We start from the raw sequence: 26,489 nt of genomic DNA, 5'->3' as shown, positions 1-26,489 counted from the left end.
CGACTCAGTAGACATGGGTTTGGGTGGACTCCAGGAGTTGGTGATGGACAGGGAGGCCTGGCTTGCTGCAGTTCACGGGGTCACAAAGAGTCAGACATGACTGAGTGACTGAACTGAACTGATACGGTCTGATGTGGAGCTCTGCTGGCCAAGCACCCTCTGAAAACCCCCCTGTTCTTTGTTACCTTCTGACAACAAGAGCTCGACCCACTTAGTTTCTACAACTGCCCTAACGTTAGCACCTCATTGTAGAAACACACAAACTCAGAGTCCTTCTAAGCTTGAACTTAAGCTTAACATTGAACCTACTGCTTTACCTTATAAAAATCTTTCAGCTTTCAATGTTCAGTAATAACCTTGTCATATACCTTCTGCCCATTGGGTTCAGAGGGTTTGTGCTTTAAATGTAGCCAGAAGTATCCACATGACCATTTAGGCAGTGATTTTGAACATCGGTAGCCATGATTACACTGTGATCTTTAAATTGCTGGTTCTTCTCGCGTCACCAACTGGTATATTTTAACATTTATGTTTCCAGTCAACATTTAGGTTTCTTATTATTATTCACATATTTCACAAAACCCAGGAGTCACCTCCTTGGTGTCTCCCCAGTCATTTTGCTGAGCTAATTTTGCAGAGGTGGGTTGAAAATAAAGGCAGCAGTTAATCTGCTGACTTTTTCCTGGGTTAATGACCTGAGTCATGGATGAAAAGGTATAAAATAATTAAATACTGTGCAATGCAAGGACATTAAACACATAAATATGGCTTCCAGATGGCTCACAGACATTAAAAAAAAAAAAAGGAACACAGACCATAACACCACAATGAATGCTTTATTCTCCTAAAATAATTTCTTTTAAAGTGATAAAAGAATATCATCCCTTAGAAGGGATAGTAAGCAAGCACTCCTATGAAGAACAGAAAAACCTGTTTATTTGTGTTATTGATTACATAAACATAAAATACAAATGAACAAAGACGGTTTTATTGCTATATCTCATTCTGTATAGAATGAATTACCTAGAATATATCACAAGAAAACATGGCTATTTAAATAAATCACAATCAATAAGGATCCTTTTCTCTTAACACATTTTTTTTTTTCACCAAGGGCCAGGAGGTTAATGATTAGGAGGGAACCAGGCCACATTTGCTTCCTTGCTCAAAAACCAAAAACTGTATGTGACATGATTCAATGACACTTGAATCATATGATATAATTTGGACAATTATTTTCTAAATATCTACTGATGACATTTTTCTCATTGAAATAAATTAAATCTTTTTCTTTTTTCATAAAAAAACCCACTCAGTGTGTAGTTAAAAGCTTTTTTTAATGAAATGTTGCTCAGATCAAATTAAATTTAGCTGTTAGCATTCCTACGAATGTAGCACCCCACTTTTGATTTAGGTATAAATATCAGAATAACCATTTTAGCCTTATATTGAAGTACCTACTAATTTGTTGAAAATGCTTTCTCCATATAAAACAGGTCACATATTTCAGACATTATAAAACTAATGTTTGATGAAATTAGTGATTCTGCCTCGTTTTTTTTTTTTTTTAATATATTTAAAAAATTTATTTGGCCATGCCAGGTCTTAGCTGTAGCATGTGGGATCTAGTAATAGTTTCCTGACCAAGGATCAAAACTGGGCCCCTTGTGTTGGGAACACAGAGTCACTGGACCACTGTGGAAGTCCCTATTCTACTTTGGATCAAGAGAAGTATTATGATAAATATGAACACTAAGGGGAAAAAAAAACACAATGTAAATTCATTTCCACTTTTCCTCAGTTGCAATGGTCCTGTCCTATTTCTGAGCAAAACATTGCAGGTGTACCCTCAGCAGTGGCATTTAGATATTAGAGAAAATTGGAAGCATCACAGAACGCAATAAAAACACCTGAGGGACAGTCCTGAATCCTACTGAGATGAAAGCGGTAACATCAACCACGCTCCATGAAGGATGCTTGCCTCTGTGCAGGCCAGTGGAGAGAAGTCCCATCGCCTTCTTAGTCTCTAGGGAGAAAGGAACAGAGGGGCTGCTGAATGATGGCCATTTTTCTGGTGATACCACGTGTCTAGGAAGAAGCCTTTCCAAAGCTGTTCAGGTTGCGTGCTCGTGCTGCGAGAAATCTCTGAAATCGCCTTCTATCAGATTACAGCAGGGTCCCGTGGTTGGCTTGTCTGTTCTCTCCTCATCCTTCCAAAAGCAGGACGATGTGATCAATGACCAGGATGTGATCAATGACCAGGATCAATGAAAAGGAGCTAAAAGTTAATACGGCTTATGATCATTCAAGACTTCCATCCTGAATATTTAATAGCCTGGGGTGGTGTTTCTGGCAGCAGAACTTTATGTTTAAAACAACACCCACAACCAAAACAATAACAGTTAAGAGACTTTCCAAGAAAAGAAATGTCAGGAAGAGAAGAGGCTGGGTTGCTATGACCTCACATCTCCTACCAACTAGTGCTACAGGAGCTTCTGGTACAACTCTTGTTCCAAAGCCATTTGGACAATTAGATCATGTACTATTTATCTTGCCAGTAAGTCAATTCAACGGAGAGGGAGACTGAAACACAGAGATGAAAAAAAATCTGTATACCTACTATGCATCAGGCACTGAGTTATGTAATTTCCTATTATCTAAATTAAACCTCACAACCATCCCTTGAATTCCAGTCTTACAGATGAGAAAGTCATCTTATTGCCCAAGAAGCACATTAACAGCTACCCTGAAGGAGCTAATGGATGCTAAGAACTCCTTCCCCCACTCTTTCAATCCTGGGATAAGAGCAAACTGGCAGGGTATCCTTTCCTGCCAATGGCAGAAGTGGTGACCTCTAAAGAGAGGTGATCTCAGGTCCCAGGCAGAGAAATGGAAGAGGCCTTCAGAGTTAAGAGAGTTCTCACAGCACCAGCATATCCTGATGGCAAATGCCTGTCTCTTCCACGTGTCACCCAACGCAAAGCAACACTAGTCCTGCCTGGTCGGATCGGGGTCAGCCTGTGCAATGCGCCAAGTCAGCCGACAGCCTTCCAGGCCAGTTCCCACTCAACAGAGGTTGAGGGCCAGACCCAAACAAGGAAAACTCGCTTGAACGACAGCTGTGTGTTGCGAGAGCAGCCCCAGCTCTTGTGTTGTATATCTGTCTGCAGCACGGTGTTCAAATATTGACAGAAGTTAGAGAAAGGGGAAAAAAAGAAACCGTCTCACAAATCTACTTTTTCACTTTGCTCTCAAGATCATTATCTACTGAACAGACAGAAGTTCAATTTTTTTTTCCCCTCGGGTTCCCTCAGAGTTTTTTTCCTGAACCTGATGAGAGCGAGGGCTGTATTTTATGCAGTGATGGTTCCTCTCAGCAGAGGAAATTCCCTCTGGATCAGACACTGTGCTGCTTACAGCCGCAGGCTTTCTCACAGGAGATCTGAGTGTGTATGTGTGTGTGTGTGTGTGAGAGAGAGAGTGTATGTGTGTGTGTTCCTCTCAGAACCAGAGACCCTTACATGCATTGTTGGTTTTGTAGAACAGAATTATTTTTAAACAGGTAATAATCATTAAAAAGGCAAACTTATTCTGTTTAGTGCCAGAATGTGCCTTCATGATGAAGCACTTATGCTTGTGGTTAAAAACACAATTTGATTTTTGAAAGTCGTCCTTTGCAAGAGCTCAGGTATTAGTTGTGAGGGTCATAGTTTTAATGTGAGGCCCACATACAAAGGGTGTTACCAGAACACCTCGCCTGTATTCTTCCTAAGTTCAGAGCATCAGCAGTCTTGTTAGAGACAGGTAGGATAAGTGATTAGGAGGACAGTTAAAAATACTCTTAATATTTGAGAGAGCAGCATGGAAGCATGGGACTTCCCATGGTGGCTCAGACAGTAAAGAATCCACCAGCAATGTGGAAGACCTGGGTTCAATCCCTGGATCGGGAAGATCCCCTGAAAGAGGGCATGGCAACCCACTGCAATATTCTTGCCTGGAGAATTCCATGGCAGGCTACAAGTTCATGGGGTCGAAAACAATCAGACAGGACTGAGTGACTAAGCACACACACAGCATGGAAGCATGTACATTAACATATGTAAGATAGAGAGCAAATAGAAATTCGCTGTATGACTCAGGGAACTCAAACCTGGGCTCTGTCATGACCTAGAGGGGTGCGAAAGGGTGGGAGGTGGGGGGGAGGTTTAAGATGGAAGGGATATGTGTACACCTATGGCTAATTCATTTTGATGTATGGCAGAAATCAAACCAATATTGTAAGGCAATCATCAATCAATTAAAAATAAATATATTTTAAGGGGAAAAAAATCCTCTTACTATTTGAGGGGACTGGGGCAGTGAGACACGGAGATTCTTGTTTTCATTCTGGCTTCTTCGTTCTAGTGACGCTGCTCTTTCCCCTTTTTTGCTTCCTCCATGTCTCCTTCATGCTTCCAGGACTGTCTGATTTTTCCTGCCCTCATAACTGCTACTTCAAAGAGCCTTCTAGATGATCGCTTCACCTGCTCCCCACTGCCTGTTCATCCTCCCAGAGCAGAGCGCCCATCCTTCCACTCTGAGCTCTGAAGAGCCCCTAGGACAGTTCACGGTCTGGGCCTGTGACAAGACTCCATTCCTGTGTTACCCTCCACTGTTCTCCTCCTCGACCCTCTGTTATAGTAGAAGCCAGTGGTTCGTCTCTGAATGTGCCTGCAATAATTCCACTCTCCCCCTCTCTTTTTTCTTTTCCTTTTTTGTTTTGGTGCACCTGGGTTAACATTTGATTAGCTGAAATTCCTTGATGATACTAATGAATCATACATAAGTCCCCTTCTTTGCAGGATGATACTAGTCTTATTGAATTTTGCCAACCTAATTAGAGAAAACCTTTATCTCAGCATTTGCATTTGTATTTATTTCGTGAAGTTGTTTCTTTTCAAATGCTTGTTGGTCATTTGTTTTCTTTTTCCCTGTGAATTGTTGTTTCATTCCACACCTCTTTTTTTCTCACAAAGTGCTTCTTTCAGCTGGACTCAATTCCACACCAGCTCTTCAGGGAATTCCTTCCCCAGCTACTTCCACAAGCTGCATGCAATTCCCACTTGCTCTCAACCACCATCACTCATCTGATTAGATATGATGTATTTATTTCAAATTACATTAGGGACCACCTTGTATTCATCTTTGTGTCTACTGGCAGGCAAAGAAATAGATGTAATAAAAAAAAATCTATTCCCAAAGCTAAACATCACCCTTCGCTGAACCAATGAACCTCAAAGGAAAAAAAACACAGCAAGGGGACTTCCTTGGCCGTCCAGTGGTTGAGACTCTGCGCTTCCAATGCCAAGGGCATGGATTCGATCCCTTGTAGGAACTAAGATCCCACATGCTGTGCAGTGCAGCAAAGAAAACCTTTAAAATAATAATAATATAAATGAATAAAACCCACAGCGGGAGCTCAGGTGATGTTTGCAGGCCTGCTGAGGCCCAGGGCAGCCTTCCCAAGGAAGCACAGCCAACATCATAAACAGAAACTCCCTCCCCTCCACCCACCTGCCCTCAGGGATTCCTCCACCAGAGCTTAGAACTCCGCCTAAGCTGCAGTTCCACCCTAATAGTGAGGCAACTAAAAGATACGACAATCAACACTCAAACTTAAGTCCTGAAGAGACCAGTTTCTTCCCCAGAGTAAATTTCCAAGGAGGAAGAAAAAGGATGTCGCTGGCAGAGGCTATAAGTTGAATTCTCTTTCCCCAAATATATTTTTTTCTGAAAGTCACTGAACTCTTTCAGAACCAGTCTCTAAAGAGTGACACTGATAAAGAAGGACACTGACACAACATTTAACTGTTGCTTTCAAACTCAGCTACCAACTGTTTCCTCTATGCGACTGGCTCATTAAGAAATAAAAAATAAGAAGGGGGGAGGAAGACTATCTGAGGAAGCGAATGGCAATCCACTCCGGTATTCTTGCCTGGAGAATTCCATGGACAGAGGAGCCTGGCAGGCTACAGTCCGTGGGGTTGCCAAGAGTCAGACATGACTGAGCAATTCACACACACACACACACACACACACACACACACACACGGGAGACAATGTAGTATGGTGGAGCAGGGTTCTGGGGTCCCAGCCTGTCCCCTGCATGGCTGAGGGTCCTTGGATCAGTTCTTAACTCCTCTAAGCCTCAGTTTCCTCCTCTGTAAAATTAGGACAGTATGAGTACCCACATCATGAGACTAAATGCATAATATGTGTGTGAAACACTTAGCACAGAGCCTGCACATGGTAAGAACTAAATAATTACAGCAAGAATGATAGCTAAGACAACGAAATTACAGAGAACACACGCTCTGTATATGGACAGAGGTAGGTTAGCTGGTTCTTCAACACCAAGATGCTCAGACTAGCCTTTTACCAGTCCCCCGTGCGTGCGTTAGATCTTGACACTATTACAGACAGCACTTTAAAAGGCCAGGAATGGCTGGAAAAAAGCCTACTTATACACATGCATGCTCTAGACACTGTGTGAGTCGGAGCCTTGTGTGCCTCTAAGGACTTAAAGACTCTGCGTTACTTTGTTTACTGTTGGTATTACTGAGTAACCATGTGTCCTGGATTGCTCCAGACATTCAAGGTTTAAGCCAGTTGTGCCAGCATAAGTATTAAATAGTGACCCTTCTCAAGTATATTCTGACTTTGGATATAATGTCTATTAACATACCCCCACATTCTATATAACAGAAACTTCCTTGCTTATATAAAGAAGTTTCTCTGCTTCCACCCATTGAGCAATCTCAAAAGCATCGATGTATTTCTAAAGCGGCTTGTTCACATTCTGCAAGGAGCCTGGGACTGTGGACAACTGAGTCTTAGGTTTCCAAACAGCTTCAAAGGGTAAGGTAGTTTAACCTTGGGAGCACTGCCTGTGATCAAGGGTTTGCATTATTTTTAGGAGTCTAAGTAAACTTTGAAGAATGAGAGCAAGTCCTAACAATATGAGAGTAGCAATTTTCAATTATCTTTCATAACATGAAGGCATACATAGTCAATAATTTAAAGAAGATTACCAATCAACGTCTTTGGGCCTCAGGAAGTTCCAGCATTGGCTTTACTTAGAGAGAAATAGTTCAGGGCATTGTGAATTTAAAACAAAACCAACACTCCTTGAAGCACGATAAAGAAATAAGAAGTTTCAACACTTACATGAAGACAGCTTTTAGAGAATTCAAAAATATTATCCAACTTAGTCTCTCCCTAAGACCTTGGGAACATTGCAAACGGAGTCAATTATGTTGATATAAAAATTGATTTTTTTTCCTCCCAAAGTAGCAGTAACTGCATTCTCATGAGTCTGTAAGCCTTGTCACTTTGTTTTTCTTTACCATTTCTAAGAACTTGTTTATACAAATTAGATAGAAAGCAGATTCAACCAAAAGCTAAAAAATGTTTACTTAGCTGTTTGGTTAAAATATTCTGGAATAATACCACGCAACACTGCAAAACATCACGACGTACCGTCCAGGGTAGAATCATGGAAATAAATAACGCTAACGTGTATTTTCCAGTATTCACTGTTACAAAATCATAACGTCTCAGGATACAAACAACTAGATTGTATAACGTCCCCACCTCGTTTTTTTAGAACTAGCCAAAAAAAAAAAAGAAAAAGAGGTGGAGAAACTCAGCAAAACAAAGTGGCGAGAAAAGTCGGGGGAGGGGCGCTGGAAGCGAAGGGGCGGAGAAACACGACACAGAGGCGGTGATATCACCCACAGCCAACTGCATGGAATTCAGAAAGTTAAGTGTCACCCAGCAATTTGGGTCCGGGCTTTCGGGGCGCCTGCACAGCGTGGCGGCGGCGGCAGCCGCCGGGGAAGCAGGAAGCGGGAGGGGCGGTGTGGCCGAGTGCGCTCCGGGGCAGCGGAGGCCAGGTCGGCGTGCGTTCAAGCCCCGGGTCCGGAGCCTTGTCCCCGGCCCTGCAATGATTTCATCTTTTCGGAGGAGCGACCGCCCGAGCCGCGGCTGCCACGTGCCTGGTCCAGCCCTGTGCGCTGCGCCGGGGGACGGACCCGGACGCGACCGCGGTCACCGCGGATCGCAGCGGCAAGCCGAACGAAAGGGCTGGCGCCGGGCGAGGGGCTCAGGATTGCTCCGCCGAGATCGCCAGCGGCGGCGGGGGAGGGGGCCCGGGGGGGTCTGTCCTCCTGCGCACCTCCATCCCCCATCCCCGAAAAGGGGAAGGCCGGAGTGCCGGGCAGGTTTTGTAACTCCGAGGGCGGATGCAGGCGGCGGCCGGGCAGGACGGAGCAGCCGTGCCCCTCTCCTGACCCCCCCGGGGACCCCGGCCCAGCTGAGCCCGGTTCCCGGCCTGCGCCCCGCCGCTCAGTGCGCGTTCCCGGTGGCGTGGCCGTGGCCGTCCGGCCCCTGCGCGAACCCGGCCACCCGCGTAGGGGACAGTGGCGGCCGCTGGGGGCCCGCAGCCGCGCCGGTCGCAGCCCGCCACTCCTTCCGCGTCCCGTGCCCCCTCCGGCGCCTCCTCCCGGGGCCCCACAGAGATGCCTGTACCTTCCACCGCCTCCTCCACCATCTCGTCGTCGCTATCCATGGCGGCTGGGGACCCTGCCCAGCTCGGGGCCGCGCGGCTGCCTCGCGTCCCTCCGGGTGCTCGCGGCGGCTGAGCGAGCGCTGGGGCTGAACCCTGCGAGTTTGGAGGAGGAGGAAGAGGAGGAGCAGTCGGGGCTGGCTCGCACTGCCTCCCCCTACAGCCCTTTCAATTCCTTGGCCTTAAGCTGCTCCGTCGGCAGCCGTCCCTCCTCCCTTCGCCCACTGGCCCCCTTGCCTCCCAGGCTCCGGGGTGCCGCGGTGGCCGCCGCCGCCGCCGCTGCAACTTTCTCCTGTAATACCCCCTCTTTGTTATCGAGCAGCTGATCCGCTGACATCACCCGGCGCCGGTGCGCTCCCTCCCTCGCTGATTGACAGTTCCCTGTCCCTTCCCAGAAGTAAGGCTCCTTAAAACGAAAGGCGCTCCCGGTCCGCGCTGGCTCTGCGCCCCACCCCGCCAGTCCCCCGGCCCATTACGGGTTTAGCTTTTGCTTCTGCGAGGCTGGGTGCGCTCCGAGCGCTCTCCTCGCGGCACTTGGGACCTCCGGGTAGCCACCCTTGGGGGTGGGGAGGGCTCAGAATGCTCGACCTCCAACTATGCCAGGGACCCCTTGGAAGTCCGCGTTCAGTGCTCGCCAGCCGCAGCAGCCCTCCTCTCCCCGCCCCGGCTCCTCGGGACAGCCTCCAAAGAGCCGGGCAAGCTAAGGCAGCGTTCCTGATACTCCAGCGCCTCAACTTCCTCTCGCCCTCGCCCCCACTTCATCCCGTTTGCCACCCGGAGCTGCACGAGTGCGGCACGCACGGGAGCGCAGGTGTCCCCGCGTTGCAGCATCACATCCGCGAGCAGGTTTCCCAGGCGCCAGGGGGTGACATCCAGCCCGGATGCCGCCGGACTGCGGCTCCCACCCTGGCGCGCTGCGTCCCCACCCTCCTCGGGACCATCAGGCGTCTCGTCTCGAGTGATTCAGAGCTTCAGCAAATCCAAATGGCAGCGGGCTCTTTATCAGGCAGGAAATAAGCCGCGCGGAAGGCCTGGCAGGTCCCTCCTCGCGGTGGTGGTAACGGAAAAGGAGCCACCGAGTGGAGCTCCCGAGGAAGGACCCTCCGTCTGGCGCGCCTCCTCCTGTCGCCTCCCGCCCAGCACGTGTGATGTCCCCAGCCGTCTCTTGGTTTCTCCAAGTGCCAGCCCTTCACAGATTGCTGCTCTTGAAGTGTAGAACATCACGGGGCCCCCGCTTCCCGGCCCCGCCACTTAGTGTCATTACGGCGTTGCCTCTTACAGGTGGCGGTAAAGGGCGGCTGTAAATAGCTGGTTAAATGGATGCAAATGTACACAATGTACCGTGGAATTACCGGGTGCCGCTTTGGGCATCTGCCAAGAACAGCTACTGCACGCAGCGGGCGAGGGCGGGGAGAGGAGAGGAGGGAGCAGAGAAAGTTGTTCTGTTTTGTTTCCTGAACCACGAATGAGACTTTGCGGATTTCGGAGTACTTCCAGTACCCGGGAGACCACGTCTTGTTTTGGGGCTTTGTGCTTAAATGCCAGGTATTTTTTTTTTTTTAATCGAGTACTGTGTTTCTTCTTAAACTCAGTTTTTATTCTGTGAAAAAGAGCACAATGTTAGGGACATTTGTCTCAGCACTGCCAGAAATTTCAGTCCGTTTTGACTGAGAAAGAGAGGGAAGGCCCCTGAGCCAGGGGTTAAGAAGGTTGTGTCCTGGTGATGCTCACCTGCAGAAGGGCTTGGGCAAGCCACCTTTTCACAGCTTGAATTCCTCCCCTAGGAGATAAGAGGCTTAGGCTACACTGGTATCAGGTCTGCCAGCTCAGGCTAGACTGATCAGAGGTCCTTCAGCCTAGTCTATACTTTTCTAAAGTCTTCTGGCTTAAATATAACCTTCTTAGAGTCCTCCAGGGCAGACACCTGGGCTCCAAAGCTACACAAAGAACCAGTTTCTGCAGTGGAAGATGAAAGAGCCACTTTGGATTACACCATTTTCAGACATGAACTGCAGAAATAGGATTTTATTTCTGATATTAAAAAAATAAAACCATCAGGTACTGAGCTTGGTCAAGCACTAGTTTTGAGTTGTATGATTTTTTTTCTTATTTCCCCTTTTAAAACATATCATCTCCTCTCTTACATATTAAACACTGATGCGCAAAAACACACAGATACTCATCTTCTTCAGTTTCCAGTTTATTTTCGGGGGGGTGGGGGGAAGATGCTGAAAGCTAAAGGAAACACAAATAATTTATTTATTTACTCAAAGGGGGTTGAAACAGGGGCATAGTAGGTTAAAAGAAATCTTCCCTCAAAACACACAGGGCGAGTCAACTGAGACCCAAGTTCAGGGTGGATGGGGGTGTGTGGTGGGGGGAGGGGAAGGAATCATGTTGCAAGTGTCCACAGCTTGAGGCTTATAAGGAGGATGTCTAACTGCCCCTTGGTGCTGGGAGGTTTTCCCAGCTCCCATCACTTCAGCAGACCTCCTCTGGATGTAAGGGGGGTGGGAGTGGGGGGGAAGCAACCAGGGTCTTCCTGCTAAAACCTTCCTCAGGTTTGCACAGGAGGCAGGCAGCACCCACGGCCCAGTCCCAAGCCCTCCCTGCCCCACTCCTGCCTACTGGCTCTGGGCCCAAAGTTTAGGCAAAATGTTTTGATGACTCCCCTAAGAGCCATTTGCATTTTAACACCTCGTTCCGTGTTTTCAATCCCCTTCTCTAGACTGACTGATTCTTCTTTCTAGCCTCAGAACCCAGCACGGTGCCCAGTACACAAGGGAGGTTAAGCCTTGTCCGTGATGGTTGTGCAAAGAGGAATAGTCTGCTTTATACAAACAGCGCTGAGCCTTTCTCATACGCTGGATCCTCTTCCTGTGTCTGCTAAAATGCTGTGTTCTTAGTTCGAGTTTGAAGAGCATTTTTGAGTTGCTCTACTTTCCCACATCTACTGGCCCCAGATCTGCTTCCATTGCATTCTTTCCCACAGTTTTCTTCATTGAGAGCTCACTTCATAAACCCTCTTTCCACTTGGCTTCCCGCCAGCCTCCTCTGCCATACTCTGTCCCCACCAATGTGGTCATGGGCTAGAAAATCAATCACTGAGCTCTTAATCACAGTGCTGGGCGGCAGCAGCAGCAGCCAGGCTCAGTGCCTCACTCAGCAGATCCCAGCGCGCCAGAACAAGCCCGACCCGGGAGGAATGGCTGGCTTGGAACAACCATCGACCAGGCCTGGGGGTTGGGTTGGGGACTTGCTCCCATGCTCACACCAAGGAATGACTTTTCTACGCTACTCTGCCTTGTTCCTAGGCATCCAAGGGTAAATCCCTCTCTTCCCACTCAGCTTGAGAAACAGAAGTCCCTCTTCCACTGCAGCAAACAGTCAAAATACTGAGTTATTTTATTCATTTTCCCACCCATGCCTTTCCCCAGAGAAGGCTGGTGCTTTCTTACAAGACTGATATAACTTTTGCAATAAATATATTTTCACAGGCATCATGTATTTTATGCATCTTCCTACACTGAGGGGGAGCTTTTCTGTCAGTTTACCGCTGTGTGTGCTGGCTAATAGTGAAAAGCCTAGTGGATGTGGGACTCGAGTGGAGTTCATTAGCCTGGCTGTCTCTGAGCCCTCGTCTTGTCCCGCTGATCCGGGCTGGAGGGGCGCAGGCGGTCTTCAGGGTCTCCAAGCTCCTAGGAGGCGGAGCCTCCCCAAGTGTCCCGGTGGGTCTGTGACTGGTATGCATGCTCTGCTTTGATCTTTTGCTTGCACTGCTGGCAGGGAGACAAGAGCAGAATGAGTGAAGGAACTCTGAGGTAATCATCAAGTCTTGTCTTGGCACTGCTCACCCCTTAATAAGATTTTTTTTCCCCACCAAATCTGCCACTGTACTTGAGTTTTCACCCCATTTGTTTTGGTTCCTCCAAGGGCTAGCCAAGCAGCTGCTCAGTTAAACCCTCTGGACCTTGGTTTTCCCATCTGTAAAGGAGGAGGTTGGTCATCCATCAAAATCCTAAACTTAAACCTTCTCTGTCCACCTTTCCTGGGGAAAAGTTAAATAGAGCGTGAAGAGCTCCAGGGACACACACAGAAAAAGAAAAGAGAAGAAGCGTGGTGGGGGGCTAAACTTGGCAAATGGAATCTTCAAGGCCCCCGGTCATCTGTACTGAATGGTACAGAGATCTGGGGGTGATGGACTTGATCTGACTCTGAAAAGAGAAGCAGAGGCCTCTGCGGAGAGCTAAGGTTCTTGGCTTCTGAATCACTGAGTTGCTAATCAAGTGGCTAACTGTGTTAGTGACAACTGCAGAAGCTGGAGGGAGGGGCAGAAAGCAGCCCTGGGGGAAGGGTGTGGGGGAGGAGACGTGGATGAAAGGGAAGCTTTTACAGCGTGTGGAGCTCAGCGAAGAGCAACTGGGAACATCAAGGGCACCAAAATAAAGGTCCGGGAGCAAAGGAAGAGATGGAGAAAATTCATTCTGCTGGAAATAGACATGACTGCAGTCGTGAGGAGGACTCACAGATTCAGGGTGACCTGATTTGATCACTGCAACAGGAAGTGCAGGGGAGAGAGGGCAGGATAACCTGACCCGAGGAAGTGAATTAAATAATGGAGAAGACATCATTGTTGCCATGGCATTTAAATATCTCGCACCACATTAAGCTTCTTTTTCTCTCTTTGGCTTGATTCTTGTTCTTGCAACATGTTAATGTCATTGCAGTATATACGGTAAACTAAATTTAGACCTTTTGGAGCATGGAGGAAGGGAAGATGAAGCCCAGGTCTCCCTGTCTGGGTCCACTCTGAGCACATGGTCTTCCTCTGCCGTGTGCCTAGTTCTTTTGGTCTTTGCATTACGGGTTATGAAAACCTTTGAAAGTCTTGGGTTCTGTGAAGCTGCTGAATGACATAATTAAAAAAAAAAATTTGAAACGATTTCAAAGAGGTGACTGCTTTAGAAAATACTTTAGAAAAATCAGTAAGGTGCAGGAATTTGAAAAATAACGACCATCAAAACTAAATGGGTTTTCTTAAGTATCATGTTATTGTGTTGCTTTTTAAAAAATATTTTAGTGGGCTGCAGTTAAGGTTATTGGGTCCCGTAATCAGTCATGTGCAAATGCTAACATTGCTGGGCGTGGGTACCTTGTGTATCTTTTAACATTACTGTCCACAGAGTGAATGGAAGGGCATTTCCAGTTGTCTTATTTACCACAAATGTAACAACATTCATCAAGGCCCAGATTCTGAAGTTCCTCAAATAAGCTCACATTAAACAGACCCCCAGAGACTGATGTACATACCTGAATTATGAGCAACAGACCAGAATACTCACGCTGCCGTGGCAAGCACAGTCTCTATAAATAAAGATACTTGAGAAGACAAATTCTATCCAGATGTTCGGTTAAACGGGATAGAGAATAAATGAAATTAGTTGTATGGTCACAGAGAAATACCCCTGCCACAAGTCCCTGAAAGACTGAGGCAGCCCACCCCCCCCACCCATACTTGCTAGATGGGCCTGCCAGCTTCTGAGAGTTTAGCCTTCCTTTCCGTATGCACGTGTCTCTTCAAACCAGTTTCTCCCACACAATATCCTATATGGCCAACTAGGCGGAATTACACTTTTAAAGTTATAATCACATTTCGTGTTTCAGTTCAGTTCAGTTCAGTCACTCAGTTGTGTCCGACTCTTTGCGACCCCATGAATCACAGCACACCAGGCCTCCCTGTCCATCACCAACTCCCAGAGTTCACTCAAACTCATATCCATCGAGTCGGTGATGCCATCAAGCCATCTCATCCTCTGTCGTCCCCTTCTCCTCCTGCCCCCAGTCCCTCCCAGCATCAGGGTCTTTTCCAATGAGTCAACTCTTCCCATGAGGTGGCCAAAGTACTGGAATTTCAGCTTTAGCATCAGTCTTTCCAATGAACACCCAGGACTGATCTCCTTTAGGATGGACTGGTTGGATCTCCTTGCAGTCCAAGGGACTCTTAAGAGTCTTCGTCAATACTACAGTTCAAAAGCATCAATTCTTTGGCACTCAGCTTTCTTCACAGTCCAGCTCTCACATCCATACATGACCCCTGGAAAAACCATAGCCTTGACTAGACGGACCTTTTTTGGCAAAGTAATGTCTCTGCTTTTTAATATGCTATCTAGGTTGGTCATAACTTTCCTTCCAAGGAGTAAGCATCTTTTAATTTCATGGCTGCAATCACCATCTGCAGTGATCTTGGAGCCCCCCAAAATAAAGTCTGACACTGTTTCCACTGTTTCCCCATCTATTTCCCATGAAGTGATGGGTCCGGATGCCATGATCTTCGTTTTCAGAATGTTGAGTTTTAAGCCAATATTTTCACTCTCCTCTTTCACTTCATCAAGAGGCTCTTTAGTTCTTCCTTGTTTTCTGCCATAAGGGTGGTGTCATCTGCATATCTGAGATTACTGATATTTCTCCTGGCAATCTTGATTCCAGCTTGTGCTTCTTCTAGCCCAGCACTTCTCATGATGTACTCTGCATATAAGTTAAATAAGCAGGATGATAATATACAGCCTTGACATACTCCTTTTCCTATTTGGAACCAATCTGTTGTTCCATGTCCAGTTCTAACTGTTGCTTCCTGACCTGCATACAGGTTTCTCAAGAGGCAGGTCAGGTGGTCTGGTATTCCCATCTCTTTCAGAATTTTCCACAGTTTCTTGTGATCCACACAGTCAAAAGCTTTGACATAGTCAAGAAAGCAGAAATAGATGTTTTTCTGGAACTCTATTGCTTTTTCCATGATCCAGCGGATGTTGGCAATTTGATCTCTGGTTCCTCTGCCTTTTTTAAAACCAGCTTGAACATCTGGAAGTTCACGGTTCACGTATTGCTGAAGCCTGGCTTGGAGAATTTTGAGCATTACTTTACTAGCGTGTGAGATGAGTGCAATTATGCAGTAGTTTGAGCATTCTTTGGCATTGCCTTTCTTTGGGATTGGAATGAAAACTGACCTTTTCCAGTCCTGTGGCCACTGCTGAGTTTTCCAGATTTGCTGGCATATTGAGTGCAGCACTTTCAAAGCATCATCTTTCAGGATTTGAAATAGCTCCACTGGAATGCCATCACCTCCACTAGCTTTGTTCGTAGTGATGCTTTCTAAGGCCCACTTGAGTTCACATTCCAGGATGTCTGGCTCTGGGTGAGTGATCATACCATTGTGATTATCTTGGTTGTGAAGATCTTTTTTGTACAGTTCTTCTGTGTATTCTTGCCACCTCTTCTTAATATCTCCTGTTTCTGTTAGATCCATACCATTTCTGTCCTTTATCGAGCCCATCTTTGCATGAAATATTCCCTTGGTATCTCTAATTTTCTTAAAGAGATCTCTAGTCTTTCCCATTCTGTTGTTTTCCTCTATTTCTTTGCATGGATCACTGAGGAAGGCTTTCTTATCTCTCCTTGCTGTTCTTTGAACTCTGCATTCAGATGCTTAATCTTTCCTTGTCTCCTTTGATTTTCACTTCTCTTCTTTTCACAGCTATTTGTAAGGCCTCCTCAGACAGCCACTTTGCTTTTGTGCATTTCTTTTCCATGGGGATGGTCTTGCTCCCTGTCTCCTGTACAATGTCACGAACCTCCGTCCATAGTTCATCAGGCACTTTGTCTATGAGATCTAGTCCCTTAAATCTTTTTCTCACTTCCACTGTATAATCATAAGGGATTTGATTTAGGTCATACCTGAATGGTCTAGTGATTTTCCCTACTTTCTTCAATTTAAGTCTGAATTTGGCAATAAGGAGTTCATGATCTGAGCCACAGTCAGCTCCTGGTCTTGTTTTTGCTGACTGTATAGAGCTTCTCCATCTTTGGCTGCAAAGAATATAATCAATGTGATTTCATTGTTGACCATCTGGTGATGTCCGTGTGTAGAGTCTTCTCCTGTGTTGTTGGAAGAGGGTGTTTTCTATGACCAGTGCATTCTCTTGGCAAAACTCTATTAGCCTTTGCCCTGCTTCATTCCGCATTCCAAGGCCAAATTTGCCTGTTACTTCAGGTGTTTTTTTGACTTCCTACTTTTTCATTCCAGTCCCCTATAATGAAAAGGACATCTTTTTTGGGTGTTAGTTCTAAAAAGTCTTGTAGGTTTTCATAAAACCATTCAACTTCAGCTTCTTCAGCATTACTGGTTGGGGCATAGACTTGGATTACTGTGATATTGAATGGTTTGCCTTGGAAACGAACAGAGATCATTCTGTTGTTTTTGAGATTGCATCCAAGTACTGCATTTTGGACTCTTTTGTCTAGGAATCAGCGAACTAAAATGGACTGGAATGGGTGAATTTAACTCAGGTGACCATTCCGTGTCTACCTTCCTGATATTATGGTCAAGTCACTTCGATGGGAATTTGAGCCACAAATTCTTCAGTCACAAATTCAGTCAGTGTCTTGGTTTACTCTGGCTGAACTCTAGTCAAATCCACCATACATGTAGATTTTGCTAGTCTGACTTTCTGAGGGTGACCTGGTTTACAAGTTCTTGGAAAAGCAGCTCATTTTTGCTTCATGGGGTACTGACAGTGACCTAACCTTCTTTTGGTTGTCATGGACTTTTAATAAAGGTATCAGGCTTATTAAGGTCCAGAGGTCCTGGGATGTGATAGGGTTGTCCATCTTTTCCTGGGCACCCAACTGAAGCCTATTTTTCCTCTTCTGTGTGGGAGTAGAGAGACTAGCCTTTTCCCATGATGACTTAGGCTGCGGAATTCCCCCTTGAGGGTGTAGGTCCTGTCTACTCTAGCATAGATGGAGAGCAAACAGGACTCTGATTTTGAGCTCAATATTCAGAAACGAAAATATTCATGTGGCCTCACTAACTCAAGTTACAAACAAGGGCAGATTGACAAAGTGTTTCTGAAATCTGGGATTGAAATGACATCCTTGACCCATAAGTATCCCCACCCAGAGAAGCTGGATGCTAAGCCATCCCTTGTTGAGATGGACTTAACTGCTACCTGCCTTGCAGTCCTTTTGAATGTAGAGTGTCCCTTCAGATCACTTAAGGTCCTATTGATTCTCCTTGCTGAGCCCATAAATCAAGTCCCAGTAAAAGATGCTGTGGCCAACTTTTGAAATATCTTTTGGTCTAGCTTAAAGAGCCCAGCTCAAATACTCTTGTGCTCAAGATAGAGGAACACAAAGGAGAAGCCCGGGGGCAGGCCCTGTACTGTCCCCTTGGAGAGCAGTGCTAGCTGAGCAGCTGTGTTGTGGGAACAGGTCTTCTATAAGCCCTGACCATCTTTTCCCAACCTGGCATCTGGGTGGTGCCCCACGCCTGGGCTGGGCATCAGTTCACTATGGAGGTGGGCTGTCTAGTTATTGCTCAGCTAGGAAGACAGGGCATGTCCTCCACCTTGCCTGTGCTCCCCATCTCTGGACTGGCTTCTCCTGGGCTTCTCTACCGATTCAGGAGTGACAAAAGATTGTGATATAAAGCAGGCTAGTTTCTTTATAAGTGTATATAAGAGAGATGGGGAAGTCAATTTTCTTTTCCCTCCCACCAATCCTATATAATTTGGGTATTTTGTAATTAACTTTCCTATTTCAAAAGAATCCTTCTGAAAATACTTATTGAAAAATTTGGGGTTATAAAATGGATGCATCTCGTTTATACATTCATTTTTCTAAGGGCTTATTTCTCTTGTTACCATGTTGTTGTCATTGCTTAATCAATAAGTTGTGACTGACTCGTTGTGACCCCATGGATTGTGGCCCACCAGGCTTCTCAGTCCATGGGATTTCCCAGGCAAGATACTGAAGTGGGTTGCCATTTCCTCCTCCAGGGGATCTTCCCAACCCAGGGACTGAACCCACATCTCCCGTGTCTTCTGCTTGGCAGGCAGATTCTTTACCATTGAGTCACCTGGGAAGCCCTTTTGTTACCATACTCGTCTAGTATATGGAGAATTTTATGTTGAATAGAAAGCAATTTGTTATCTATGATCTCATTAGTATCTCAAAGAAAGAAAGAAAGTGAAAGTTGCTCAGTCATGTCTGACTCTTTGCGACCCCATGAATCACAGCACACCAGGCCTCCCTGTCTATCACCAACTCTCAGAGTTCACTCAGACTCACGTCCATCGAGTCAGTGGTGCCATCCAGCCATCTCATCCTCTGTTGTCCCCTTCTCCTCCTGCCCCCAATCCCTCCCATCATCAGAGTCTTCTCCAATGAGTCAGCTCTTCGCATGAGGTGGCCAAAGTACTGGAGTTTCAGCTTTAGCATCATTCCTTCCAAAGAAATCCCATGGCTGATCTCCTTCAGAATGGACTGGTTGGATCTCCTTGCAGTCCAAGGGACTCTCAAGAGTCTTCTCCAACACCACAGTTCAAAAGCATCAGTTTTTCGGTGCTCAGCTTTCTTCACAGTCCAGCTCTCACATCCATACATGACCACTGGGAAAACCATAGCCTTGACTAGATGAGCCTTTGTTGGAAAAGTGATGTCTCTGTTTTTCAATATGCTATCTAGGTTGGTCATAACTTTCCTTCCAAGGAGTAAGTGTCTTTTAATTTCATGGCCGCAATCACCATCTGCAGTGATTTTGGAGCCCCCCAAAATAAAGTCTGCCACTGTTTCCACTGTTTCCCCGTCTATTTCCCATGAAGTGATGGCTTAATGGAGCTCAAATCAAGGTCCATTGGGTCTTCAATCATATCACACATCTCATGCAGAGTGATGAGACCCTTCAGAGGATAGGCATAGGAGGGCAGGAGACAAGTGAACAGTCCTTAGAGACAGTCTGCTATGTCCCAGGACCTTGACCCATGTGAGTTCATTTAATCCTGAAATGACCTTATGGAATATTATCTCCACATAGAGATGAGGAAACCTGAAAGTCTAAATAACTTGTCTGCAGTCATTTCTGTAGTGATTTTGGGACTAGAGTCCAAGATATCCAAACCATGAAGAGCCACATACAGAGGAAAGGGAAGTGATAGGATAGTGGTGGAGAAACAATTCTAGAAGTTGACTGAGTAAAGGAAAAGTACATCTGTTTTCATGGTGTCTTGCAAGATGGATTTACGGGAATAAAACCACAGGAGCATATACATGGTTGACCTTGGATAGCAGAGGAAAGCTTTGACTTTATCTCTGAAGGTATGCTCACCCTTCTGAGTTTTATTGAGACATAACTGACGTACATCACTGTATAAGTTTAAGGTGTACAGCATAGTGGTTTGACTTAGATATATTATGAAATGATTACCACAGTATGGCTAGTTAGCATCTGTCATCTCATATAGATACAATAAAAAAAAAAAGCAAAAAAATTGTTTTTCTTGTGACGATGACTCTTAGGTTTTACTCTCTTAACAATATTCCTGTAGGTCATACAGCAGTGTTAATGTAGTCATCATGTAGTCATCATGTCCATGCATCTTTAGTCCTTGCTTACCTTATAACTGAGGGTTTGCACCTTTCCACCACCTTTGGAGGTATGCTTTCATGGAGGTGACCTGGGTGGACCTTCATTTATCTGAGATGGCCTACTACTTGGGCCCACATTACTCTGTTTTCCTGTTGATGGTGGCTGAGATGGAGGGCAGAAGTGATGTCTGCTGCTGCTGCTGCACTAGGCTCATGGTGCCTCGTACGGTCTGGACACGTAGGTGTTGAGGAGATGTGTGCTTGTTGCCCGGAGGTGCTCTCTACCATTGAGGGACTGATTCTAACAAGCCCACCAAGAGCCTGTTTCTGGGAATGGCCATCTTGGGAGCAACTTATGTCTGACAGATGACTTTTGAGCCAGGGATGTGGCAGAAGACTGAAAAATGTTTTTTGGAGAACTTCATCAAGTTAAAAACCATCTAGTCTGGTTTTTTTTTTTTTTTTGGCTGTGTCTTGTGGGATCTTAGTTCCCCGGCCAGGGATCAAACCTGGGGCCCCAGCAGTGAGAGTGCCAAGTCCTAACCACTGGACAGCCAGGGAATTCCCAAAGATAAACCAATCTTAATCTATAATTTTAGACCACCATTTACTTTATTACTTTAAGAAGCAAAACACTCGTTGTAGAGATATTAAAAAAGTAGAACATCAAAAAGAAGAAAGTAAAACTCACTTGATATCCTAACAACCAATAAAAAAACTCACTTGAAATCCTAACAACCAATAACAAACAATAAGTAACTTATTAAAAAAAAACAGTGTGGTATATGACGGTTCAAACAGTAAAGAATCTGCCTGCAGTGTGGGAGGCCTGGGTTCCATTCCTGAGTTGGGAAGATCCTCTGGAGGAGGAAATGGCAACCTACTCCAGTATTCTTGCCTGGAGAAGCTCATAGACAGAGGAGCCTGGAAGGCCACAGTCCAGGCGGTTGCAAAGAGTCAGACACGACTGAGTGACCAAACACATGTACTCTTTCAGACACTTTCTAAAAATATAGAAGCACGGTTGGCTTCCCCAGTGGCTCAGCAGTAAAGAATCCACCTGTAACGCACGAGATGCAGGAGCCTTAGGTTCGAGACTTGGGAACCAGGGAAGATCCCCTGGAGGAGGATCTTCTTGTATTCTTGCCCAGAGAATCCTGTGGACTGAGCCTGGTGAGCTACAGTCCATGGGGCTGCAAAGAGTCATATACAATTGAGCTACTGAGCAGGTCATAGTTGATTTACAATGTTACTTTAGTTTCAGGTGTAGAGCAAAGTGACTCAGGCACACATATAAATACATATATACAGTTACAAAAATACTTTTTCAAATTCTTTTCTATTGCAGATTACTATAAGATATTGAATGTAGTTCCCTGCTCTATGCATACATCTTTGTTGTTTATCTAGTTTATACATAGCAGCGTGTACATGTTATTCCCAAACTCTTAACTTATCCTTCCCCCAATTAACACTATTTTTAATTAATATTTCATAATGGTTGACTATCCAGTAGTATACTTGATTCTGTTTATCATAATTTAACATTTTTTCATACTGTCATTCAAACTGGATTTGTGGACAGTAATCTTAAAAGTGGCAATAAACATGTTTTTAAAAAGCTCTGTAATCTAGGAATTATGTCCTGTATAGAAGTAAGTGGTCTTATGCTTTTGAGAGCAGTGGACAATGTATCTGGGGCTTCCCTGGTGGTTCAGTGGTAAAGAGTCTGCTTGCTAAGCAGGAGACATGAGTGTGATCCCTGGGTAGGGGAGATCCGCTGGAGGAAGGCATGGCACCCCACTCCAGTACTCTTGCCTGGAAAATCCCATGGACGGAGGAGCCTGGTGGGCTGCAGTCCATGGGGTCGCTAAGAGTCAGACATGACTGAGTGACTTCACTTTCACTTTTCACTTTCATGCATTGGAGAAGGAAATGGCAACCCACTCCAGTGTTGTTGCCTGGAGAATCCCAGGGACGGGGGAGCCTGGTGGGCTGCCGTCTATGGGGTCGCACAGAGTCGAACAGGACTGAAGCGACTTACCAGCAGCAGCAGCAGCAGCAGCAGCAGCAAAGAGCTGGACGTGATTTCAACTAAACCACCACCACCAGCACCAGGCAATGTATTTGCACAGCACAACGACTGGAAAAGCATAAGCTGAAATGTTCACAGCAGTTATCTTGGGGCTATGTGTCTCAAGTGTTTTCATTTTTTTCTTTTTGCTCACTTAAAATAGTTTCCTTATAGTAACTATTATTAACTTATATAATTATAAAAGGAGGTTATTAAGAAAAAAACCTACTAGCTGGAGGCAAGTTTCTTTACTTCTTTTAGGCTTTATGTGTCATATAGAAATTCTAATAATTTCTAATAATTTCCATTTCACAGAGTGGATTCATCAAACTAATGCAGGTAAAGCACTTTTAAAGAGTCCCAGGCATGTGGTGAGTACACTGTACCTGTTGGCCGTGAACATCCCAACTGTCATTGTATGAGTTAAAGCTTCAGCTTCTTCTACTCCTGTCTTCTCATGGAGTAGGAGGGTGACCCTTCAGGTCAGTTCACATACACCATCGGCCTGCTTACAGCCTCCCAGTGTTGCCTGTGCACTTGAGATCAGATCTAAACAGCTTACCCTGGTTGCAAGGCCCTGCAGGATGTGGTTCCTGATCAGATCTGCAAGCAACTCCCATATCCTTCTTCCTTCCCTGACTCTCTCGTTCCTGGGATAAAAATCAAGTTCCTTCCTACCACAGGGCCTTTGCACTCACTGTTCCCTTTACTTGGAATTCTGTTCCCTATAGCCTCTCACAGCTGGTTTTCATTTTGTTTGTTTTTTTAAAATCAGAGTAAAATTGCCTTACAATACTGTGTTAATTTCTGCTATACCATGAAGTGAATCAGCTACATGTGTACACCTATCCCCTCTCTCTTGGGTCTCCCTCCCAACCCCGCTTCCCATTGCACCCTCTAGGTCATCACAGAACGCCAAGCCGAGTTCCCTGTGATATACAGCAGGTTCCCACTAGCTATCTATTTTACACATGGTAGAGTATATAGGTCAATTCTCATTCGTAGCTGGGTTTTGGTGTTAGTATAATAGTCCCTCTTCAGGGAGGCCTTCCTGGCCACTCAACCAAAAGGAGCTGCCTGGGCACACCTCTCCTGTTTAATTCTTCCTCTGTTTCCTTTTCCTCTTAGCATTTGCAACAGCATGTTCTTGCTTATCTGTATTACTCCGTTACACTATTACTGCTAGTGTTGGTCTCCCCATAGAAGTTCTTTTTTTTGTCAGAATTTCCTCTAGAACACCTACCACAGTGTCCAGCTGGTTGTAAACACTCAATATATAGTTGCTGGTTGATTTAATGAACTAAGTAAATTATCCTTGTTAAGTGAAAATTATCTTTGAGCAGTTCAATCACTTCCCACCACCTTCTCTTCAGACGGCTGGTGTTTTCCTAAAGAGGAAGAAGGCAGTGGCAGACATATCACTTTATTTCTTTTTCTTTTCTTATTTTTTTTTGGCCAAGTCACATGGCACGGAGACTGAGCCTGCACCCCCTGCATTGAAAGCACGGAGTCTCAACCACTAGATCGCCAGGGAAGTCCCCGCTTTATTTATAACCCCTTCTCCCAGTTAGAAAACGGATGATACAAACATTAAAACCATTTATTTCTAGGGTCTCCCACATGTGGCTAGATTCATGCTTTCCAACCTAGAGTGAGACTTAAAAAAAAAAAAAAAGCTGTCCAGATTTGAAAAGAGAACCCTTAGAGGCTTTCACTCTGATGCATGAGACTGGACAGGCAGTCCCCACTCTACAAAAGAGGTCGTGTTCCCAACATTTCTCTCTGTATGTTGTTTGTTTCCAACACAGAATGCATTTTTCACTGAAAACAATGTTCCCAGACTAGCCCACAAAAGCCTATTTAACCTACCATGCTCAGTAGGGGAAAAAAAATACGTTTAAAATCTAGGAAACAAAGCAAGGAAAATGAATAAGAAATACAGTTTAGATGTTTCTCTTGAATACTAGTGCTTGCAGAGAAGCCGCGTCCAACAAAGGAGAACGGGGCTGTAGGTGAAGGTTGTGGAGGAATCAGATGCCTCAGTCCTGGGACTGATGGACCCAGGACGTTGACAAAAGCCACGTCTCCTAGGAGCGGACAGGTCCAAGCCTGTCTGAGGGAACATTCCTGCAGGCCTGCGTGCCAACAGAGGGCTGGTGAGGCTGACACTTTTTCTGTCTTCCACACACTGAATTCTAGAGGCTAAAGTCAACATGTGAGAGTTCTCCCATAAGACCAAGTTCTCATAAAGCTGTCATTCTGGTGGTCCATGAGCTTTCTCAGAAAATTTCTGCCTGAGTTTTCTGAGTATAAACATGACAATACAGCTTAAAAAAGAGTAAGTTCAGGGCTGGTTTCATCACCGAAGATCACCATTTCATCACTGAAAGTACCACGAGGTAATTTCAAGCCTGTTTTTCCCTGTGTCTGATCTTTGTGCTGCCACTTGAAGGCCAAAGCTTTTATTGCCTGAAAATTAAGCCCCAGAAAGCAGGGGGGTCCTTTGATGGCAGTTCTTCTGAAATGTTGTGTATTATTTTGCATAAGAAAGTGTTCCATTTGGGGAAGACCTATTAAGCTGAAACAACTTCAATCAACTCTAATTCTGGAAGTTTGTAGACAGAGCCTCTCAGAGATCAAAGCTTCACTCTGAAGTAGCTCAGTTTCATCAACTACAAAATAAAAACAGTCACACTTCTTACATCACTGTTTTTTGTCCCTTTTCTTATAAATATGTAGATTTAATTGTTGATTAATTTATACTAATAGAAGCAGGGTCTTTATCCCTGTTTACTTGATTTAAATCTCGGATGATTTAATTTAAAGCCATTTTCAGTTCAGTTCAATTCAGTCACTCAGTAGTGTCTGACTCTTTGCAACCCCATAGACCACAGCATGCCAGGCCTCCCTGTCCATCACGAATTCCTGGAGTTCACCCAAACTATGTCCATTGAGTCGGTGATGCCATCCAGCCATCTCATCTTCTGTTGTCCCCTTTCCCTGCCTTCAATCTTTCCCATCATCAGGGTCTTTTCAAATGAATCAGCTCTTTGCATCAGGTGGCCAAAGTATTGGAGTTTCAGCTTCAACATCAGTCCTTCCAGTGAACATTCAAGATTTTTACTTAATGTGCTTTGGTATTTACCTAATTGTAGGTATCTGGCCTGGCATTTTACTTTAAACAAAACAATGACACTAGATCCTAAATATTAGCATCGGTCGTTGAGCAATTGCTTAGGCTTTCTTTTCTAGGTTTCGTCCTTCCACAGAGGCTACTGAAGGGTCAGCAGTAGTATAATGTGGAAGGCTTTGGGGTCAGATAGTCTGAGATCAAGTTCAAGTCCCATTCTTTCATACAGCCATCTGATCTTCAGCAAAATTCTTAATCTTACTTGGTCACACCTGTCCTTTATTTTTTTAAATGGAGATGAGAATAAAATAAAAGTAGGGATGAATCTGGGCTTCCCAGGTGGTGCTAGTGGTAAAGAACCTGCCTACCCATGCAGGTTAGACATAAGAGACTTGCGTTCGATCCCTGGGTTGGGAAGATCCCCTGGAGGAGGGCATGGCAATACACTCCAGTATTCTTGCCTGGAGAATCCCATGGACAGAGGAACCTAGTGGGTTACAGTCCATGGGATTGCAAAGAGTCGGACACGACTGAAGTGACTTAGCACACAGGCAGGGATGGATCTACTTCATTGGTTATTGAGAGGATTAAATGAGATCATGCATGTAAAACCCAGCATTAGATGGTGGCCTTTACTGTTATATTATTATTATTTTAAACTCTAGGCTGGTAATTGTATTAATCTTCAAGGGGTGCTGTAACAAATTACCATACACTGAGTGGCTTAAAATAACAGAAATATATTGTCTCACAATTCTGGAGACTTAGAAGTTTGAAATCAGGGTGTTAGCAGGGGCCTGCTCCCTCTGAAACGAGTAGGAGAATCTTTTGTCTCTTCCTGGTTTCTAGTGCCTTCGCTTGGAGGTATATCGCTCCAGGCATGAGGCATTATCTCCGTGTGTGCTTTACATGGTCTTCCCAGAACGCATGTCTATCTCTGTGTGTAAATCTCTCCCTTTTGTAAGGACCCTGTCATACTGGATTAGGGCCCACATTCATGACCTCATTTTAATTTGGCTTCTGCAAAGATCTTGTTTCTAAATGATGTTACATCCTGAGGTCCTGGAATTCAGACTTCAGCGTATCTGTTTTTTTTGTGGAGGTGGGAGAGGTGGAGACATAATTCAACTCATAACAGTAATGCAAGTTAAAAAAAAAAAAAAATCCCCAGAGTAAGAGGAAATGTCTCACATGTCTAAAATCTTTCCTCACAAGATTTTATTATCACTGAGATTTTTCTCATCAGGGAGGTTTAGGTA

General features: G+C 45.1%; 1 protein-coding gene across 1 annotated transcript in view; it reads right to left on the bottom strand.

Annotated features, from left to right (window-relative positions):
- The window catches only part of SETD7 (SET domain containing 7, histone lysine methyltransferase), a 50,306-nt gene extending 41,650 nt beyond the window's left edge, over nt 1–8,656 (bottom strand). Inside the window, exon 1 of the mRNA XM_068989486.1 lies at nt 8,569–8,656. Coding sequence (XP_068845587.1) covers nt 8,569–8,608 — 40 coding nt within the window. The 5' untranslated portion in view covers nt 8,609–8,656. The remainder of the gene's footprint in view (nt 1–8,568) is intronic.
- Between the last annotated feature and the right edge of the window lie 17,833 nt (nt 8,657–26,489).

Source organism: Capricornis sumatraensis, chromosome 17 (genome assembly GCF_032405125.1).
Source record: "Capricornis sumatraensis isolate serow.1 chromosome 17, serow.2, whole genome shotgun sequence".
Taxonomy (NCBI): Eukaryota; Metazoa; Chordata; class Mammalia; order Artiodactyla; family Bovidae; genus Capricornis; species Capricornis sumatraensis.
Note: the sequence above shows the minus strand (reverse complement) of the source record. Positions and strands in the feature narration are given on the sequence as shown.